At 36.4% G+C, this 22,358-nt stretch overlaps 3 protein-coding genes across 3 annotated transcripts; 1 reads left to right on the top strand and 2 right to left on the bottom strand.

The window, feature by feature from the left end:
* Nucleotides 1–1,677: 1,677 nt before the first annotated feature.
* On the bottom strand, nt 1,678–14,737 carry LOC146135217 (PGAP2-interacting protein-like). Its single transcript, XM_083395097.1, has 13 exons — nt 14,484–14,737; nt 13,642–13,822; nt 11,635–11,787; nt 11,038–11,178; nt 10,011–10,153; nt 9,146–9,346; nt 8,832–9,077; nt 7,387–7,554; nt 6,059–6,142; nt 4,241–4,391; nt 3,352–3,558; nt 3,138–3,217; nt 1,678–2,236 (listed from the first exon to the last, which is right to left on the bottom strand). Exons 1-13 carry the CDS (start codon nt 14,722–14,724, stop codon nt 2,076–2,078), a joined length of 2,157 nt encoding a protein of 718 aa, XP_083251223.1. The 5' UTR covers nt 14,725–14,737; the 3' UTR covers nt 1,678–2,075.
* Nucleotides 14,738–14,998: 261 nt separating this feature from the next.
* On the bottom strand, nt 14,999–16,469 carry LOC146135216 (uncharacterized). Its single transcript, XM_083395098.1, has one exon. The coding sequence runs from the start codon at nt 15,875–15,877 to the stop codon at nt 15,455–15,457; it is 423 nt and encodes a 140-aa protein (XP_083251224.1). The 5' UTR covers nt 15,878–16,469; the 3' UTR covers nt 14,999–15,454.
* A 2,535-nt stretch (nt 16,470–19,004) lies between these two features.
* Nucleotides 19,005–22,327, top strand: LOC146135215 (early estrogen-induced gene 1 protein-like). The gene has a single exon (XM_083395077.1). The coding sequence runs from the start codon at nt 20,179–20,181 to the stop codon at nt 21,205–21,207; it is 1,029 nt and encodes a 342-aa protein (XP_083251203.1). The 5' UTR covers nt 19,005–20,178; the 3' UTR covers nt 21,208–22,327.
* The last annotated feature ends 31 nt before the right edge of the window (nt 22,328–22,358 follow it).

Raw genomic sequence — 22,358 nt, 5'->3', positions numbered from 1 at the left:
TTTGCTGCTTTGGCTACACTTTCGATTACACAGTGATAAAAATAACAATAATTTAGTCCTGGAAAACCGAATAAAGTTTCGCAGAAATTAAATCCAATTAGAGAACTGCTAACGGCACACACACACATACACACGAGCACACAAACAAAAAAATATGGGAAAATAACACACAAATTTTCTCTATATGTGACAATCCAAAACACAAGTGTGGCATACGGTACTGAATAAATCAACAGCAATGAAGTGGAAACACACACTTAGCACTCTTAACCATAGATTTTTTAATTAAATAAAATTAAGCATTTTACCGGTCATTGTAAAAACAAATGAAGCGCTGATCTAGAATCCTATCACAGTTATGAAATCAACGCACAAAGTTTGAGTTAGGTTGCGGGTTAGCGTTTGGGTGTGGGTGGGTCAAGTAATATAAATATTATTATATTCTTTATTTAATAATAATACTTGACCCACCCTAACCCAAAACGCTAACCCGCAACCCAAATAATGTGCGTTGTGGTAGGATTCTAGACCAGAGCCACAAATGGTCTATTACTCTAGTGGATTTTAAACTGGAGAACATAACAAAGTTTTACAATAGTATTTCGCGATCCAAACTTGTGTCCAGGGACGCCGGAGCGATTTCAGGGCAAGGGGGCGACTTTTTTGTTAAGGGCAACATAGACCGCAGGCAAGCGTAGCGAGCCGAAATATTGGGGGGTCCAGGGGTATTCCCCCTGAAAATTTTTTGCGGCCACGCCCTCTAGATTGGTTTAAAATGGTACCAAAAATGTTTTAACAAATGTCAACCATGTCATTTTACGAATTTTTTTGCATTTTTTATCATGCCAATGTCATAATATATATTTTCGTTTACAAAAATTCAATCATTGGAATTGGGTCGCCAAAGCTTAGCTGTTATAGCACAGCGTGGTAGTTCGGTCACCGCAAAAAACGCTGAGAAACAGTGTTTTGAGGGACCCGCTTAATAAAATTAATATTTATTGCTGGAGTTTTAACAATATTTAACCTTTTAAAAGCCTGTGTACGGTTAGTAGTTTGTATGAGTACTGTTTAGGAAGTTAGGGAATTTTTCAGACTTTTATATTTTTTAAACTGGTGGTGTGCTCAGTTTTATCACGGAAGAGAACGTTAAAAAAAACACTTATCAATTTCTTGGTAATACCGGGCCATGCATAGTAAAATATGTGTCCACTTATTCTATACTTTGTACATAAACAAAACGGTCATCTTAACAAAATAACAACTAAAGAAAACAAACGTGTGCGAAATAACTGGTGAACAAAATAATAGTTCTGAATATAATGACACGCATGAACCAAAAACACAACATCACAATCAAGGCACGGGTATTTGTGTTTTGTTGGTTGTATTTATCAAGTACAACGTGTTGGTCATACAAACGATGTTGTGCACTTTTTGGCAATTGCGTGCGCGATTGAGAAACAGTACTACTGGTTGGGTACACTACGCACGGATCTGTAATATAGCTTGATAATGAATTACAAAGCCAAAAAGGTCGAGTAGATCGACGTCACTTTAATCAAGACGTTTCGATACGGGCTTGCTTCATCATCAGTTAATGTGCCATACTAATTAACAAACGGCCTTAAAAATTGTTTTTTCAAATCTTAGTTCGACTAACACTAACGGTTGGATACACTACGCACGGATCTGGAATATAGCTTGATAATGAATTGCAAAGCTAAAAAAGGTCGAGTAGATCGACATCATCTTGATTAAGACGTTTCGATACGAGCTTGTATCATCTTGATTAAGAATGTGTCGCATTAGCTGAAGATGATGCAAGTTCGTATTTTGGAAGTTTACTTAAAATGCGTCAATATTTCTACAAGGAGGCCTTACAATTTTGATCTTAAACCTTAGTTCGACTAACAACTAAGTAATATCGCGTAAAGGCTGTTTTGTTAATGGAAATACTTCGGTTGTACAGGGGTTGAAGTTTGTTCTTTCAAAAACAAGCGGCGCTTTAAAATTTAGATCTCAAACCTTAGTTTAGGCAACAACAAAGTAACATCACATAAAGGCTGTTTAAATTAAGGGAGGAAATACTTCGGGGTGTCCATGTGAAAGTTGTGAGTCTGGCCGTACCAGTGGCCGTGATGTAGAGACCCGAAAACCTTGTTGAAACGAACGGATTCGGGAACATCTTCACTTTTGCTTGTCATTCTGTCGTTATCTTTGAAGCCTTTGTCACCTTTGGAGAGTTGTTTTATTTCAATATAAAAGCTTCAATATATAAATGCTAGCCGGAGGGACTGTCTAACTGATAAGCAAAAAAACGGTCTAAATGTTGTTAATAACGAGATTCCGACTATGTTGGTGAATGATCCGTCAGTAATCGAGGTTAGAGTCGGTCCTAGTCTTGTTAAGCTTAATTCGTGAGTTAAATTGTGAGTATTTTCATAAACGCGCATGTGACAATATTATTCAGTGCGTGAATGAGCTCGTGATTAAGTGAGTGCATAAGTAAATTAGTTATTTAGTTAGTAAATGAGTGCGTGACTGAGCTCGTGAGTGAGTGCGTGATCGTGATTAGGTTATTAAGTTAACTGTGTGCGTGAGATAGCTTGTGAGGAAATATTGAAGTTAGCTAGTAAATAAGTTCGTGCATAAGCTGGTGAATGAGTAAGGTCACATAAAATAATTTAAGTACTTCATGCTTGTGATAAAGTGCGTAATTGAGCTCGTGATGAAGCGCGTGATTGAGCTCGTGATGAAGTTCATGATTTAGCTCGTGATGGATTGCGTGATTGAGCTTATGAATAAAGTGCGTGATTTATCTCGTGATATAGTGCATGAGTGTGCTCGTGATAAAGTGCGTGATTGAGCTCGTGATGAATGTGTAATTGAGCTCGTAATAAGTTCGTGATTTAGCGTGATGGAGTTCGTGATGGACTGCATGAGTAATGTTTAAAGAATCTTGAGATAAAAATTGGGTGAGTAAACAACAAAATATTTAGTGGAATAAGGTGAGTGAGTTCGTGAAAGATCATGCAAGAACGCCTGTGAGTCGGGGAAGTGCTCGTGACGAAGTAATTAAATAAGATAAAATATTCGCGAGTATAATTATTTTAGTAAAAAACAATAATGCTTACCCTTATCTGGAATTCTCCACTTTCCCATTTGAAGTTCAGTGTCACTCAATCCTCCGTGTGATATCCGCGCGTATCCCAATCTAAATACACAGAAATAAGTAGCCCTTTTTAAACGACATTTAGGCAACCTTGGAAGTCAAATTCACCCGCTTAACAAAACAATTTCCACATATACAGAGTACCCGTAAAAAGTGACTACTCGATATCTACTCACCTAGTGAGTCCCCTGTACATAATGTACTCGCACCAGCGGTCTCGGTCGCCCGAGTCAATGTCCTTCATGCGTCCACTTGTGACCAGCTTCTTGTAATCGCGGCTTCCCGGGGCGGAAGTTACATAACCGAGGAATACGACCGGGTTTTCAGCTCGGTCGCATAAATCCGACAAAGTTTGAGCCTGGAGCTTGCGGTCCAAGTTATCCCTGAACATTTACTACCGTTATTTTTGGTTATTTTATTTTGGAATTTTCAAAGCTTTAAATTATTTTTTTAGATTAGGGATGTTTGATAGTATAGGGTCGCAGCCGATACCCGATGCCAAGTGGTAGTATCGGTTCTTATCTGATACTAGTGCGGTTCCACGGTCAGATGCCAAATTATTGCATATATTTTAGCCATCATTTACTTTTCAAAGCAGCGATATAAACTTGAAAGACAATTTTTTTGAAAATTATAGCAGGTAAACAATTGGAGGTAACCTAACTTCTTAACCCTAAAGCATATTTGTTCTATTAACCTGTAAAAGGCTTGAATTTCAATATTACCTATTTTGGTCGTTGGTAGTAGCAATGACGTCATTTGGTATGGAATCAGTGGATCGCAAAGTAAGGATGTAATTCTATATTAATTTCGTGTCGGGTAGGCAGGAATACCAACCTAGTATCGGACGATATCGATACTACCACTTTGGTATCGGGTATCGGTTCCGATCCGAAATTATCGGACATCCCTATGTCCAATTTAAAAATAAATGCATTAAATGAATTGTAAAACACTTTACCGGAAAAAAAACAATTTTACAATTGAAGTATTTCATTATTCAAAAAGTTACAAATTTCAGTTTAAGCATCTCATCGGTTTCATATTTCTATAGGGTTATATCACCTGTCGTTTCCCATGTGAGTGACAACGAAGTCGACCAGGTTGCCACTGACATTGACAGTGGCGCTTATGGCAGGTGCCAGCTCGCCATGTGGCGATGGTAGGAGATGGTGTTGTGACTTAATAATAGGGTGCTTGGACAGTAGAAGGTTGCCTTGAATATAAATGGGAACATTTAGGTTTGATAATAATGAATCTTAAAGCAAAAAAGGGTTGAGTAACTGACATCATCTTAATACAGACGTTTCGATACGAACTTGTACCAGCATCAAAAGTCTTGACACAACTGCTTATGTAAACGTCTTCATCAAGATGGTGTCGATTTATTCGTTTTTGGCTCTAAGATTAATCATGAAGCAACATTGGAGATTCGTGCATAATGGACCTACTTTTAGATTTGTGCTGAATGCGCGACATTACTTCAACAGCAACCAGTTAAAGTTACAGATTACCACTCATATAATGAAGATTTCTATGTAACATGTTTTTTTATCAGAGCTAAGTTTAGTGGGCCACACCACATAAACCCCTTTTTCAAACTTATCTCTGTTTATTAGTCTAATAAAAATAGTAAAAACTTGATAACGAATGTCAAAGCCCAAAAGGTCGAGTAAATCAACATCATCTTGATAAAGACGTTTACACAAGCACTTGTGTCATCAACACTAAATGTTAATGCTCTAAGTGATTCAGAATGATAAGAATTGCGTCTCACCTTTTATAAGTGACGACACACACACACAAATATATTTATTCAGCAAATGTGATCTAGCCCTTCTGAAGCTGCCTTTTGACCAACGATAAAGGCTTTAGTATCATATCAATCATTTATAGGGATGTTCAAAGTAGAATCCCAAGGTATTCTAGAATAATAGGTTTCGAATCTAGAATAACGAATCCAGAATAGCGAATCCTAGTATATTTTTATTAAATTATTTAACCTAGATTTTGTTTGGGGAAGGGATTAATCTTAATCTACCCTACAGAGCCCACAATCACAGCAATAAATCGCCCAAACAATTTTCTAGCATGTGTACATTATAATAAAAAAACTCTCTCATATGTTTAACATCTTAACAACTGTCATCTGAAGCCGTTCTGTAAACTGTAATATGTCAACTGTCCAGGTTGTGTCCAAAACTTATATTTTTGCCAATAGTGAGAAAATGTAACACTGCACACAGAAGTCTTAAGCAATTCGGTCCTGATTTTGAAAGCATTGTTAAGTCTTATTGCTTCTTTTTTGACTAACATGATCTGTTATGCAGTCAAATGATGTACTGCAAAGAATACAAAGTTATTATTGACATAACGAAATCTTGACAATTACGTTTTGCATAACTGCATAACTTTCCTGAATATTGGCCTAAAGTTGACCTTAAGTAACCCCATAGCGCATTTTGTGGACGGCCTGCGCGTTTTGCAACGCTATGTTACTTTTGCAACTTAACCCATTTAGGGAAATTGCAAACTCCACACCAGACATTACACGTTAGCCGCTCACCCAATAACGCTTGATTGACACTTGATTATTAGACGAACGTTAACGCGAGACGCGGTAATTGGTCGCCCGAAAAAACGCTGACACTGCACTACGAGGTTGCATTTAAAGCAAGCACTATAAATTGGTCGCCGCGGCGACAGGCCAACTTACCACACGCGTTTGTGCAATTAGGCGCAACAATCCGCGGTAAAACATTAAATTATATCGGTTCCAATTACCCGAAATAAATGGCAGAATTGGATTCGATATTCTACTTTGAGCATCCCTAATCATTTAAGATATCGCCAACTTTACAAGCAGGATCAGTATTTCCTTACCCCAAGTGTGGTCTCTTGTTGAAGGTCCGAAGTCGACATGCATTCCAAGTCTTTCACCGAGCCACATCCCAAGGTCGTTGTTACCTACAAAATAATACTTCGACTTCAACAAAATCAGGAAGGAAAACCTTTTAAGAAATTTGGACTTTATTTAGCAAAACAGATAGTACTACTGTTAGCTCAAGTCAACAATGGCTTAAGTCAGTGACTTGACTTAAAGTGCACCTAAGTCACTGTTTCTAAATGACGATAAAATGACTTGACTTGACAGAAGCCTTTTGTCCCACTGACTTTGGTTGAAATGCGGTGTTTTCATGAAAAATTTTTTTCATAAAATTGGCCTATTTATATTTTGCACATAAAGCAACTTGCCTGCTTTACGTTACATTTTCGCTATTATTTAATTGAGTTATTGCTCATTTTATCAGATAAGTTTACTGATTTTATCAGAAAAATTTTAACAATTTTTTTTTTTATGTTATTAAATTCGTTCGAATTTGACTTTCTTTAGTTATGGCTTGAATTGCGACTTGATCTGTTAATTTTTCAAAAGACTTAAATTATTATATTTTACAAATCACTTGACAGGGATTAAGTTTATGACAAAATGATATGTTTAAAATAACTGGTTAGCACTTTACAGCCCTTAGCCCAATTTTATTTGTCTGGGGCAACAGGAAAAAATAACGTACTGTTTTTTTAACATTAACTTCTTTTGAAAACAAACTAATAGCCTTTTTTAATAGTCGCTAGGTAACACACGTATAAATTTTCACATTTGAATTAAAAAAAAATTCGGCTTAAAGTTATGTAAGTTGTTTGTTTTTTTGTTTTCTATTAAGTTTTCTATGTTTTCCTATCTCTCATGCGGTTTAATTCATGTTTTGGGCTCATGTGACTTTAATCTTAGTTTGTCCTTTACTTTGTGTTTGTACTTCAAGCAGTAAGGAGCTCCAGCCTTTGTATTATAACTTGTTGGTCTTTCAGTTACAGTTGCTTACTATGCTAATAAGTTTATTATTATCATTATCATTATTGCATTTACTTGTTTTATACAACATTATTGTTTCATATTCTATTTGAATAAGTTACACATGTTACTGTGGTATAAGTTCATGTAGATAGATTTTAGATAGATGTATTTATTCGAAACATCGAACGCAAAAATAAACAATAATAGAAACACACAACTACGAAAATTATGGTTCTGAGTTCCCAGGGGGCAGCGAAAGACCGTTAGGTACATCGAGTCAGCTGCCCCCTGTAATTATAACAGATAAAGACGATTCACATTTTACATAAACTATTCATTGTAACCCACAACTTACCCAGGTACGGCTTTGAAGCGTCACTTTCTAACAGGGTTATGACGTCAGCGCCAGTATCGTTGAGCAGTTTTGCTGCTCTCTCCAGGCTCGGCCAACCTCTGTTATCGTAACCGAAGTGGTAAGCCCAGATAAGCGCTGAAAATTCCTTGTTGCGAACTGTTTCGTTGCCTGCGGATGTGTATAGATTAGAATAGAGCTGCGGTCAATTTTGCGTCGGTTGTGGTCTAGAGATATACCGATATATCGGTTTACCGATAATATCGGCCGATACTTGGTTTCTACCGATATATCGGTATCGGTAAAAATACTTTGGCCGATATTTTAGTACGAAAATATGATACAATTTTTCCTGTATAACAAACAACTTCACCATTTTTTCAATTTAAAAAAAATTGGGTTTCAGCATCAGGCCAAGTTAATATGCAAAATAATAGTTCAACATTTCTTAGGTATATAAAAAAATCGGTATCGGTATCGGTCCAAAAAAGTGATAGCGGTCGATCTCTGGTGTGGTCCCTTGCCATAATAAACTGAAACGTTAATATACACTTGCTAGGGGGCACCAAACTAAAGCCAGCGGGTCGAACCCGCTTGCAGAGTTAATTCGACCGGCCCGCCATCTATTTCCTTAACCAAGCAAAAGTCTGGAATAACCGAATCTGTCAATCAATAATGTAAGCAAGGAGGCTAGAAAAACAACTAGCCTGCAAACAACCATAGCACCGTTGCCTGCTGCATTATGTTTGTTAAACCAGCCTTCGGTGAGGTTCGAACTCACGAATTAAGGCCATACCTGGACCGTCGCCCTACCAACTGAGCTACACAGCATCAGAAAGGAGCGAGTCTAGAAACAACCATACGCCAATGCTTGCTCATTTAGTTAATACATGCAACCTCACATATAAGGGCACGTTGAGCGCTCTATGGATTAAGACAATGGTTCCCAAACTGTGGGCCACGAGACAATTTTCAGTGGGCCATAGAGCTATTTTTGAAAATATATCAACTATATAATTTGATGCTTACCCTACAACGCCCATTGAAAAAGTTTCGCCAACTTATACATTATCGCATTTCCAAAATAAAAGTATTTTTTTACGAAAAACGTTGACGCCTCGGTCAGTGGGTATGGGTATAGTCTTAATTATGTTTTTTTCGCTGAGCAGTTAACACGGCGGTGCACTTTCGAAATTCAGTCTGTTGAAAAATATATTCAATTTGATTTAAATCTAAAATAGGATTATTCAGTTACTGTTAGATTAAAATTCGCTTTAAATATTAGCCAGGGCGATAAGTCTTATTTGGAAAATGGTCTAAATATCGTACAAGAAACGGTTTACGGCACATGGTGGGCCGTGGACTGTTTTATGAATAAAATTTGGGCCACGGAATAAAAAAGTTTGGAAACCACTGGATTAAGATAACACAGTATAAGCTGAGTTTACCGTTCGCGCGTATGTCGTTGTACTTGGGCGTGAGTTCTCTGTAGCGAAAACCGAGCAAGCCAATCACAGCAAAGCCGAAGAGAAGTTTTTGAACAAGTCGAGGAAAGCCTTGGTCGGTAGCGGGCACGTGACCAGGTTCGGGTTTGACGTAGAACCACTTCTCAGGAAGACTGAGACGGACCTGAAGGCTTTTTGTGAGTGTGTAGTTGCTGGTTGCCGAAAGCGAGATTAGGACCATCATGACGGCTGAAAACACAAAAAATGACGTCACAAATAATTTCACTTTTTTGTTAAATGACGTCATGACGACCCACCGACTATGACGTAGGTGCGTTCGCGTGCCAGCTCTCCGCCAAACGGCACAAAGTTGTAGGCGGTGCACCAGACCATTCCAAACAGGCCCGAAACGTAGATGACGTGGGCCATCACGAGGGACTTTCCCGGGTTTCGGGTGTTGATGAGGTTTTCGCAGATTGTCGGCCACACGGAGGCGATATAGAGGGCCAGGAAGCAGCCTGGCAAATAATATAGTTGTCAACGAAGCATTACACGGGAAAACCGACTCCGACCAATGTGTTTTCTGTCAAAATGCCCCTGAAACTATTTCGCACATATTTTATAATTTTTTTCATATTGAAAGCTATTGGGAAGAAATAACATCTTGGATTTCCTCAAAACTTTTAATTTCCTTGCAAAACGACTCTGTAACTCTCCTGTTTGGAACTGGTGTTGACAATGATTTGTTGAATTGCTTACTGTTATGTGCGCGCTTCGTTATATACCGTAGTAAGTTTGAAAATACATTACCGACGATTTCTAAGTTTGTTTTTATAATAAAGTCTATAAAACAATTGCCTTCCTGCTAAATCGTAACTTCTAACAAGTGTTTTATCTCGCCTCTTTTTCTATCGCATTCATTTTGTTGAAACCTTATATGAACAAAAACACAAAAAGATTGCTGTCAGGGACAAAACGTTTTATGAAGAGTATGATTTAGATGGAGGCTCGCTCCCAAACATTACACCTCTGTTTGACGTGCAATAAAATAAACTTAAAGTTATGAAGCAATTGAAGTTCAACTTGATAAAAAATTTCAAAAGAGAAAAAGTTCAGTCTTAAATATTTAATGCCAATGCTACTCCTTTTTCTTTTTTTTTGAAGTTATAGAACAGTCTCTACCTGCCGAGTAAGCCATCCAACGATCAAGAAACATGAGACCTATCGCCGACGCAAAGCCACAGAGTGACCACCACGGTTTACGAGCAACCTCAGTCATCATTGCGATAAGGATTCCAACAGTTAGCATCACCAGTATCAAGCCACTAAAAAGCACAATAAAATATGTGAATTAAGTGAGCAGAGTTTAACACATTTATGAAGACTTTTCGCGTATGATTTATATGCTATAACTTTTTATGATTAAAAGGTAAAACTAATAAAAAAACTGCAATTTTTCGATTTCAAATGCAACTCTGCTAATATTTAAATGTTTGCGACTTGTTCATATGATATCTACAGATGTATAATATTACTGTGTGTCAATATGCAATAACTGTAGAGGGGGGGGGGGCACGTTACCCAATTAGAGGGATGACAAAAATGTTTTCAAGTATTATTAATATAGGGTTAATGGATGCCGAGTTTAGGGTGCACCGAGCACCCCTAGCAGAAACTCAGTCTGATACTACTACGTAATGAAAGCACTATGGAAAAAAAGAGCATTATATTAGGATAATGCAAATTAAACCAACTTTTCCACGCTGCCTGAACCTAATCAGTCTTCAAGATAAACATATATTATTTTTTTTTTAAATTTGCAACATTTTTATACAAAGCGATGTTATTTCTTTCTATGCAGACAAAAACACGGCAGAAGTGAAAGTTGGACAGTTTATACAAAGTCAAATAATTGCAAGTTGTTTGTCCGTGTTTAAACAAGAATGTATGACAGGTATTGCTTTAATTAAGATTATTGTAAGAACTAGGGAGATACCTACAACCATCTACAAATCTATACAGCCACAGGACATACCTCCAAGGGTTGGGCATAGGACATAATAAAATGACATGTTGTTTGACTGTTCACACCAATAAAGAAACATTGTAAGCAAACAGATAATGTTACAATGAAGTATGCTGTATTGTTAACACATTGGTACATTAATACAACCGTTTACGAAGCAACACAACCACAGGATATATATACCTCCAAGGGTTTGGCATAGGACCAGTGTCAGGGAATCCCTTGACAGTGAAGCGGGATACGATTGAAACTTCACCGAATATGGCGTGCAACATGAAAAATGTGGCTCCATAACCCAAGCTGATGATCATTTCTCCAGCCGTTCTGATGTGAAACAAACACGTCAAGTTAATTTTATATCAGTTATTTAAAGAAATAGTTTCTAGATAAGCTATTTCGATTATTATAATGCCTGCTAGCAACAGTTTAAAGAACTTAGCATGTTAAAGTTGCCAACTTTCCTAACTGTAAGTTAGGGCCCTGCTAAGAAACGTTTTTATATACCTGAAATATAGTCAAAACTTTAATTACTTAAAATAAACATCCAAAATAACATTTCAGCTTATCTACCTAAAATTAAACTTTTCTTTTGCATATTAACTTTGCATGATGAAAAACAAAACAAAAAATGCAACAAAACTAACAAAAAGTGTTAATTTTTATAACAAAATACAACACACTTTAACAGTTAATATCCTCCGATATTATCGGTCAACTGATATATATACAGTATATATCGGTCTATTTCTAATGCATTTATGCATATACCCGATATTCGACTTGACTTTCTTTTCCTTTTCTTCAGGCGTCAGCTTCTTTGCTTGAACAAACTTGTGAACGTGTAGCATCTTGATTCCGACCGCTACAGCAAGCAACGTAACGAGCGTCTTGTTGGTGATATGATCACTCCACATTGGCGATATAGAAACGTACCTAAATGTAAATGTAATTGCTATAAGCTGAAACACTTTAGAAAGTAAGGATCTCCCGCGGACAATAAAATGTAAATGAAAGATTCTTGTCTTCGTATCCAAACATTTTAAGACTGTTTATTTGTTAAAACAGATAAAACATAAAATCATTACTTAAAATCTTACAGAAATATATATATTACGTCTATAAGGCATCATCAGTTTCTGTACAAAAAACAAACATGTAAAAATGCCAATATGGGTGGTTAAAAAGTAAAATATATAAAATTAAAAAGAGTAGGATAGCGTATAGGTCTAAAATCATAAAACACCTCCAGATGTCAGATGCAAAAGCAACAACTAGCGAATGGCATCAAACGACAACGTGACAAAAGGGAAAAAAGAAAAGCACAATTGCTATATTTATAAAAAAAAATAACTTGATTGCCTTGTGATTAGTTTTACATTACAAAAAGCGTGGCAACATTGTCAGATTAACTATTTTGTTAGATTTTTATTTTATAGATATATATATAATTTTTAATTTAAGTCTTTTGCTAATTTAAAAAAAGGTCATTTGTGGGCATCAAAAAGGTATAAGCAACAATGTTCCAATTTACTTCATGCAGTCAACATTGGGACATAGGAAATAGTGTAGAAATAGCGGTTTCTTCATAACCCTAAAAAAACTATTCTAATTGAGATTGATTTTTATAAAGTAACAAATTATGAATTGACTACACTAAAAAAAATTCTTTGTAGTAATGTGCAATCACACAAAAATAAACAACAAATTTGACACATGGTCTGCTGGTAGTACTATGTTAAACGATAGCATCTTTCATCACTGTAAAATGCAAAGATATATATATATATTTAGAATTGATTATGAGTTTAAGAAAGATTGGTATTGGGTATATAGACAAGCAGTAAAAACTTCCAAAATCTTTGAAGGCAAGAGGACCAGCGAACAAAACAAGAGAATGGTTTGATGCACCACATTTTCAATTAGGAAAGCACAACTCAATTTTGTACGAAAAAATAAATCAAAAAATGAACGCTAAAAAAAATTAAATGACTATTTAGTTAAGTTTTTTTTAAGTTAGTTCCATACGTCAAATGTCTATTTAGTTTAATACGTACATCAAATGGCTATTTAGTTCAGTACGGCTAATACAGGGGTTCACTGGGGTCTTCTTGGGGGTTCATGAAATATTTTAAGGGGAACATGAAGGCCTCATTGAAATATTAGTGTATATTTAAAAAGTAATAAATTTTTTAAAAAGAAAAGAAAACAGTTTGATTAAAAATAAAACGGTTTTGCACTGACTGTATTTAGACTTGATTTCACTTTCACATATTTTGGACAAAAATCAACAGATTAATGAAGTCTATTTGTATTGTGATGACAATTTATGTGTTACTTTTTTGAAATTTTCTTGCCTAAAGTGGTCCACGCAAGGAAAAAAAGTCTAGGGGCAGTGAAAAAAAGTTTAACAACCCCTGGTTTAATCTCTTCAGTTCAGCGGTTCTTAACCTATGGGTAATTAACCACATGTGAGTAATTTCAGGATAGCAGGTGGGTAATTTTTCATAATCAGTTTGTTGTTGGTGTTTAATTTTGAAGGTATTCTTCTAGTGGAGTTGTTCAGAGTAGTATACAGTAGCTATAAGTGTGCATTTTGAGTTAGTGTTTAGACAAGCGAGCTATAATTTGTTGAATAACGCTGTTTTATATTTTTAGTTTGGTAAAATAGCAAAATCAATAAAATAAGATTTTGGGTAATGGGACTTTGACCTGGACAAAAATGGCTAATACGGGGAAAAAAGAAGAACCCCTGCTTAGTTAGTTCAGTACATAAATTTCAAATCTTACCAAATTCTGGAAGCAAGAAGGGCAAAGAAGCCAAGTGTGTGACCCCAGAAGGTCAGCTTGCGTTCAACCTCATCGCTGTTCCACCAGGTGGCAGCCTGCACCAGAAAAGCGGCCGCGACTCCAACAGAAAGCGCAACGAGACGAGAAAGAGTGGTCGGACAATGAAATGAGGCACAACCACCTGTAACCAAAATAATGGAATGGGAAAAAATCTTAAAGTTCTGGGTAGAGGACTTTACTTTTCTTCTATATATATTATATATCTATAGAACCCTTCTCCGTCTAACTTTAGTTACAACCATGTCCAAGGTGCCTGAGACACACGCCACCTGCTTGAAAATATAGTGTCGCCTTTATTAGAATTTCAATTAATTATAAAATATAGAATCAAAAGTTCAAAACAACATTTCATTTTTTTGTACAATTATTCCCTTTATTTTACACGCCATTGATTGGCAATGTTATTGGTCTTTTAATTGTATTATGACCAAAAACAGTTGTCAGATATACAATAACTTACTGCTATGGCATTGTAACAGCCACTCAAAGGTCATTTGGCAACTCATTTTTTGTGCTTATCATATTTGGTATATATGCCAAAATTAAAATTAAATAACTGTTTTTTAGAGGCACACATAGAATGTTGTGCAATTTATGTGCCACACAGCACTAAATAGGTTACCCCATACTACCCTACAACAATTGCACTAAAAGAATTTACTATATTAGCGTTTGCTATATATATTCTATCACAAAGAACCACGATTAAATATTACGGAGGAGAACTAACAAAAAAATGTAAGCATTAAACAGCTATGAGTATAGACCAAAAAAAACCTTACCAAGCATCAAGACCAAAAAGAGGTGCACTGCCCCATGACTGCCAATGATTTTGTTCATTGTCTTTCCACAGGTGAACAGAATTGGCGAAAATATAACAGCAACGAATGCTTCATAACCAGTGATGTCCAACTCATTCAGCGGATAGAACCAGACCATGGGACCCAGGGCATGAACTAAACTGAAGAACGAGTACCCGATAAAGGTTTCCTGCAAAAGCGAGGCCGCACTGGTTTTATCCATTGTCTCAGTAAAATTATTTCGTTGGTGCTTTTTCGACGCACAGCTTAAGCGATTGGAATTCTTTCTCGCAGTCGCCCTTTCTCACGTTGTCCCACTTGCTCACACAGGTTCCGTAGACAAACGCTTCCTTGGAGCAGTAGGCGAACTTCTGCGGCAGTTGGTTTCTCAGGTAGTGTCTCGCTTTCACGAAGGCCGGAGGGTTACCTGGCATTTCTCAAAACAAAGCACTAGTGAAAAAATTTTACCGCAAACACCTATTTTGTTCAATGGAAGACTAAATAAAATACAAAAGAAGGCAGATTGTGCAGTGCTTTAAGTCATTTAACATTGTTTCTTTCGCAAGTAACGATACACTATGAATGCAAGGAGTAATGTGATTTGTTGCAATATAAAAATTACACATTACTAACACACACATACAATTGTCACTTTAAAACAAACAAAAATGAAAGGTTGTTCAAACAATTTAAGAAAATTAACTGATTGCCTGGAAAATATGGCAGGTATACAGAAAAATATTTTCTAAAATAAACTCACAGAATCTGAAAGCTTCTATAAACAAAGCTTTTGTTATGGCAAAAAATTCTCTGGTTTCTATTTGGAATTGCACTTATTTTAGTTTCTGTAAAATCAAAACACCAAAAATTAAATCATTTAAAAGGATAAATTTAAAATTGACATAGTTTCCATGTAAACTAAACATCTCAAATAAATCAATTGCCAGTAAAAACTAGGTATCTGGATTAGAATCGCTAGAACTTGAATGGGAAGAATCAGAACTGGATTTCTTTTTTACTGACGAACTTGAACTAGACGAAGATGAACTAGAATCAGAGTCCGAGTCCTCCGACCCCGATGAATGTCCGCTGGAAGATGAGTTGGAATCCGAACTAGATGAGGAGGAGGAATCGGAAGACGACGTCAAGCGTTTTCGCTTTTTTTTATCAACCGCGTCATTCTTCAAACTTCGTTTCTGAACCTGTTTGACTTTCTTTTTCAGCTCGCTTGTCCTTGAGGTGCGATGGACGTACTTGCGCGGGTTTTTGCACTCGTAAGTCCAGTGTCCTTTCTGCAGGCACTTCTGGCAGGTGACATTCTCCTTGGATAGATTGGCCTGGCGTTGTTGTAGCAGCGCCATCCATCGTGACGACATTGTTTTTGCGCTCCTACAACCTTATATCGACGGCATATACAAGTGCACTAACCTTGTCAGGGTTCTAATTATAAGATATGTTCCGGTTGGTTTACAAGGACATATTTTGAAAAATCCACATAAAACCTGGACACCTTAAATTTCAATAAAAACGCTTTTTAATGTTGCGATATTAAGTAAGCAAAACGCAATTTAGAACAAAAAGTGGCGCTGATCTAGAATCGTACCACAATTATTAAATCAAAGCAGAATATTTGGTCAGGATGTGCGTTTGGGGTGTGGGTGGATCCTGGGCGAAGTTGGCGAGCTGGATTGGTTTTGAGCAATATCTCCGAAAGTTTTGATGATACAGAGTTCAAATTTCTACACAATCCTTATATTGGTTATATCTTTTTAGCAATCACACTTTTAGCGAAAAAATATTAATATTTATTTTTATAAATATTAATATTCAGCTATATTACCACCTAATTTTTAAACTTTCTTGCTAATTGTTTCACGGTATAAACTACGAGGCATACTCTTCAAAAACAGCCATGGTTGTAGTCAATATCAATCAGGCTATGCTTTTAATATTCAATCAAAAATTTCATAACTGCTGAAGTTCGACATATGGGATCAAGTATCATTAAATTCATTATTTGGCACTCTTTCACTTATGTACGTGAAAATTAATAAAAAAAAAACTTTCTTTAAATGCCGCATACCACAACGCATATTGTTTGGGTTAGGGTTAGCGTTTGGTTGAGGGTGGGTCAAGTTATTATTAATAATAAACATAATATTACTTGACCCACCCTCACCCAAACCCGCACCCTAACCCAAACAATATGCGTTGTGGTATGCGGCATTATTTTGTTTTGTTTTTTCATAACTTTTCACATGTTAAGTGAAAGAGCGCCCATTATTTAATAATAATAATACTTTCCCCACCCTAACCCAAATAATGTTCGTTGTGGTAGGATTCTAGACCAGCACCCAAAATGTTATTTACCACTAATCCTAAAACACTAAATGCAGCTGATATGAAATTGTATGACAAACAACGAAACAAAGAAAGTGTATGTTTTGCATTATTATCTTGCGTTGAATATGGTTAACTGGTCGCTATAAGTTCTACCTGTTGCTCGTATGTTTTTATTGGTTAGCCGAATATGTCTCCAGCAATTACCCAAAACAGTTCGATTTCCATAAAATTTAATCTTAAAGTTGTGTTGATTTACCTTCAAACTTTTCTGTTTTGTTAATTTTGGAAAACGATGAACGTTTCGTACGCATGAACGCGCTGCGGTCACAGATGAATAAGCACAATAATCGTTTGCAAAAGAATAAAAATATAAATTCTTTTCATCAGCGCTTCTTAACCGCGGCGTACTAGGGCGCTAAGGAACGTTGTCAGGTGCGCCGCATGCCACTGGGAAAAATATCGTAAAATATAAAACATAAACACATTATAAAACATATTATTAAAATAATATAACACATATGATTTGAAATAATTCTTACTTTCTTTTTTGGCTTAGCTCATTTAGCCCAGCGTGATTTAAGGATAACGCATCTATAACACCTAGAAAATACAAACCTTTTTAAAAAAATGCCGGCATAACCAAACAAACTTGAACTTGCTTCGCTCGCCAGGTGCGCCGCCATAAGGTTTGTGAGATCTATAGATGAGCCGTGACCTGAGTAAGCTTGCCATTTTTTAGAAATGCCAATCCGGGACTCATTTCGAAAACTGCAAATAAACTTAATGTAAAAGAATATAATATAACTTACCAACTAGACGGTGTTGCGGTTTGTTTGATATTTTGTCATAGGGTACTTTTCAGGACCTTATTTTTAAGAGTGGTTTGTCTAAGTAATCGCGTCATCATAAATAGGGTAATTTTGACACTTTGGTTTGTCAGTTTAAGGTTATTTTGCTAGCACAAAACAGCTAGGCCTATGGCCGAAAATTCCCATCCTTTTTACCAGGACTTTACTGATGCGGAGTTGCTAACGGTTACAATTTGGGTAAAAACTAAGCATAATTACGTAATAGGTACAATATAAATTGATTACAATATAGTATTTTTTAAGCGCCTAATGAAATACCAACCCACAACACTACTACGAAATTTAGAAACGAGTCCTGTTTACGAGATATTGATACCACTAGATAGGAGTATAGAGCTTACAGAGCTTATACGACGACACCACACCTGTTTTATGATTTACTAATCTAAGGCCCTTAAGGGAACAAAATATATGTTCCATAAAATATATGTTCTATGAAAGATATGCTCACCAACATCCAAAAAAATAATCCATCTTTATAAAATAATCATTTTTAATTTTTTTTTGCAAATCTTGAATTGAAAGAACCGGGATAAATTGATTAACAGGGCTGGACACCGGGTCAAGGCCTCAAAATCGGGACTTTACCGGCTAAACCGGGACGTATAAACATACTGCTTTGGATATTTGTCACATATTTAAGAAGTACCCAGCGAGCCTTTTGAAACAGGTCAATCTTTAAACAAGTAGCCTGTTAGTGTGGAATTACTGTATAGTCCAAACCAGGGTTATCATTGCGTGCTTATTTTTAACGAGAGTGCTTAAGTTTTAGTTGTGTGCTTATTTTGTGCTTTAGTTTTATTTCTAAGAATAATATTGAACTGACTTATTTTGATGCCAAGTCTTACGAAAATGCTTGCTTCATATAATTATGGGTGGCAAACTATAATGTCGTCTAAGATTACCGGTAGCGATTTTATCTTTTGGTCTTGAGATATATTAACCCCGGATACAATGTCATGGTTAAAACAGACATAAGTTAGTAACCTAAATCAGGAAAAACGATTTTGTAGGTAGAATATATAGCCTACGTTTTTGCTGCAGATTTGCACACAACTTTTAAGCACGTTTCCCATACACTTTTAAGATAACTATAACCAGTACACGGAACTGTTCAACGATTATCGATCTTATAAAAATCGCTACAGTACTCCAACTGGGTGTAGGCGTCAATTGTCTCGATTTGTATAAAGGCAAAAAACATCCGCCAAACGTCGATAATATTTTCTTTCTTCTCTTTCTGGCTTAAGCCTGCTTAAGTACCTTGCGTTACGCGTTATGGATTGTAAAGTGGCGAAGTGGTTCAGAAATGTCCGTTGTGCAACAAAATAAACTGCAATGTTAGCCTTGATTTTTGTTTAGACAGTACTTTTTGTTACGATATTAATGTAATACTACAGTGTAGATGTAGACCATGAGCCTTGATAATCTTGTAAATTTGTCAGTTAAAGTATTATAGTGTAGGTGATGTTTCGACATTGTACGCTTGAGAATACAGCACTATAATGTCTAGATATTGAATTGCACAAAGGTAGCACTCGTGCTTTTATCAGTTAAATATTTTTAAAGGAGCAATATTTAGAAAGTTGCATTCACGTAACATGGCTGTGTGCTGTTTATATGTTAATTCAATATTTGTTTACAAAAATTTTAAAAAAAATTGGCCCTTGTCCTACCATATTTATATTAACACTCACAAAACCAGTTGTCAAAGTTGAAATTATGTGGAAGGAATGAATAAATATGTAAGAATAAGCATAATAATAATACTTGAACCACACAAAATGCTAACTCTCACCTTAAACCAAATAATGTTAGCTATATAAACCCTCGGAATAAAATGTGATAGGAGACCAGCGCTTGACCTGCGCCAAAAAAAAGACCAGCGCCAAAAAATCTACATCCCCTAACCCTTCATTTTATTTATAAATTTGAGTGTATGCTTTGTAAAGTATGTTGGTGTAAACTGTAAAAGATACTAGTGGAGAGTATCATGAAATACCAGCTTAACTAATATAACTCCATTATGTTTAACTATCTACAATCTACGTCATAAAATTTTGAATATAGTTTGAATAGCCTTTGTTAAAGTTCATTGCTTGTCATATTCCACAATATCATATCAGTATGTTTATGTGGGGGTTGATCGGTCTGTATTTTGTGGCAGGTTAACACCAAAGCTTTTTATAGGCAACTTTCTACCAGATTTAGTGAATTGTTTACCAATATATGTAAAGGTTTAATTGCGATACAATCACAAATCTCATGTGCTCAGTAAAGCATGATTTTTTGCATGTATTGTCAGCTGCTGTAGTTTAAAAAAAAATAAATTTCCTGCTATAATGTTGTCAGTCTGTAAACAGTGTATATATATTAAATTTGAGAACAGAACATTAATGTTCAATATATTTGCAGACCATCAGCATAGTTCGCTGGCAATAGTCAACTACTTGTGAAGTTCTATTATGAGCTTCTTGAAGCCTCTTGTTATGACTAAAAAGAGGTTTAAGTTTCAAGTGTCCTTGTACATCGACGAGCTCAACTCAATCGCCTCCATTAACGGATTTCTATACTGCAAAGTGCGACTGCGCAATGGAGGCACGTACGTTGACACGACGCCAAGAAGCACCGTTATGGAGCATTGCGTTTCGTGGAGGTCAAAGTTCACGTACACCTGCAAGATGTCCGCCAACCCGGACACGGGAATACTTGATCCCTGCATTGCGCGTCTGTCAATTCGGAAAGAAATCAAGGGCGGAAGAAGTGCCGGCAAAGTCGGATACGTGGATTTAAATCTTGCCGAGTTTGCCGGATCCGGGCAGACTTCGAGACATTGCCTTTTGGAGGGCTACGACGAGAAAAATCGCCTAGACAATTCGATTTTGAAGATTGTTGTCGGTATGCAGCTTCTTTCAGGAGACATCCTCTTCAAAACGCCGACGGTTCGCGACGTTGCATTTCAGCTTCCGAACGGCAACCACGACCCGGAGCCAAAGCGCATGGACAGTGACAGCAGTGGGTTTGGCAGTCTGCCAAGAAACAATGCCACCAAACACACAGCGCATTCTCGAAACGAAAGCTCGGTAAGTCAGCACTCGAAGCGCTCTGACTACAGCTCACACCACTCTCGAACTCCGAGCAATATCAGCCAGACAAATTCACTGGTATCATTAGAACAAGAAAGCGGCTCACTAAAGTCACCCACGAGGGTTCCAGGAACACCGGGCCGAATGCCACCCCCGCCAAGGCCACCGCCTCCCCATGGAACCACCATTTTGTTGAACCGAATGGGCGACACAAGGGTTAGTGCCAACGACGTAGTGAGCAAATTGATCGAGAGTCAGGACTTCACGCATAACACAAGCGGCAGCGAGAATGACAATCTTCAGCTTTACGTTTCCAGCGACGGAAAGACGGCACTCAGCGGACAAACTCTTCACAATCGTGTCGGCTCAGGAGTCTATCACCCTGTCGTGTTTGAGTCCAAAACGTGAGTCGGTAGCTTTCCTAAAAAGTTTTTTGTGCATTTGAGATAATGTTTTCGCACCGTTGTGTAAAAAAAAACATAAGAGGTACTGGCTTACCTACTTCATCTTGCATGTGTTTTTTTGTAAAACCGATCGGATACATTGTTTGAAAGTTGTAGTAAATTTTAATGCACCATTTTAGTTGTCTCATTCAATCATTGTCATTTCTGAAATATATATATATACCATATTATATAAATATATACATGCTAGTGTTGCTGTTTTATCCTTGCAACCATGGCTGTTGTATTTTTCAAGAGTCAAAAACTATACGAGCACATAAGTTATTTGTGATATAAAACCTCATTCAGCATTCTTTCGTTTCTGTACATTGTTCTTTCTTGCGTTACGCTTAAATGCCTGGCTTGGTGAATTTCAAAAGGTAGCTCTACATCAAATATCTAAAACTTTTGTTTTAATTTGACAAACAATAGTACTGTTGTATTTAATCTTCATAGATCCTTTTCCAAATTGACTTTTCTTTCATGTTCAATGCTAGCTGGCCTAGCTTAGTCATATGGCACTTCTAGTTGTAGAATATATTTATTATTTTCTTCCTAGCTAAATATTTGTCACCCCACAATATATTTCTGTATGCGTTTTTTTTTTTTTCTTGATTACTCTTTGTTTTTGAAGTGGGTATATGATGCTATTTGATTGTTTTTTTTCTTCAATGCAATTAGATTTTACAGTCAAAACTTTTGCATGACGGCCTCTTTCTTGGCTTGAACAAAAGTAGCCCCAACTTTCTTTTAGCATCTACCGACCACTTTTCATGTTTTCCTTGTTAGTATTGTCGACTTATTTGATTTGCAAAATTCAAAGAAGCAAATTTTGTTCCTCATATTTTTGCAATTTTACACAGAAGCTTTACTTTCGTTAAACACCAAATAATAATTTTAAAAATCATATCACACCTTAGATGTTTTCATAATTTAAAGTCAAAGCATTTATTTAACTACACATTATTTGACTTTTCTCTGGTGAGATTGAATTAACAACTTTTTCTGTACCAAACTACCATCGTTTTTTGTTTTTCTTTTTTTCGGTTTTGAACTGAATAAAAATCTAGGCTTAAGTGCCTCGGTCTAAATCCTTGTTGTGTTGTTTTCTTGTGT

This window comes from Ascidiella aspersa, chromosome 8 (assembly GCF_963924565.1).
Source record: "Ascidiella aspersa chromosome 8, kaAscAspe10.2, whole genome shotgun sequence".
Lineage (NCBI taxonomy): Eukaryota > Metazoa > Chordata > Ascidiacea > Phlebobranchia > Ascidiidae > Ascidiella > Ascidiella aspersa.
The sequence above is the reverse complement of the archived record's forward strand: the minus strand, read 5'-3'. Positions and strand labels throughout refer to the sequence as shown.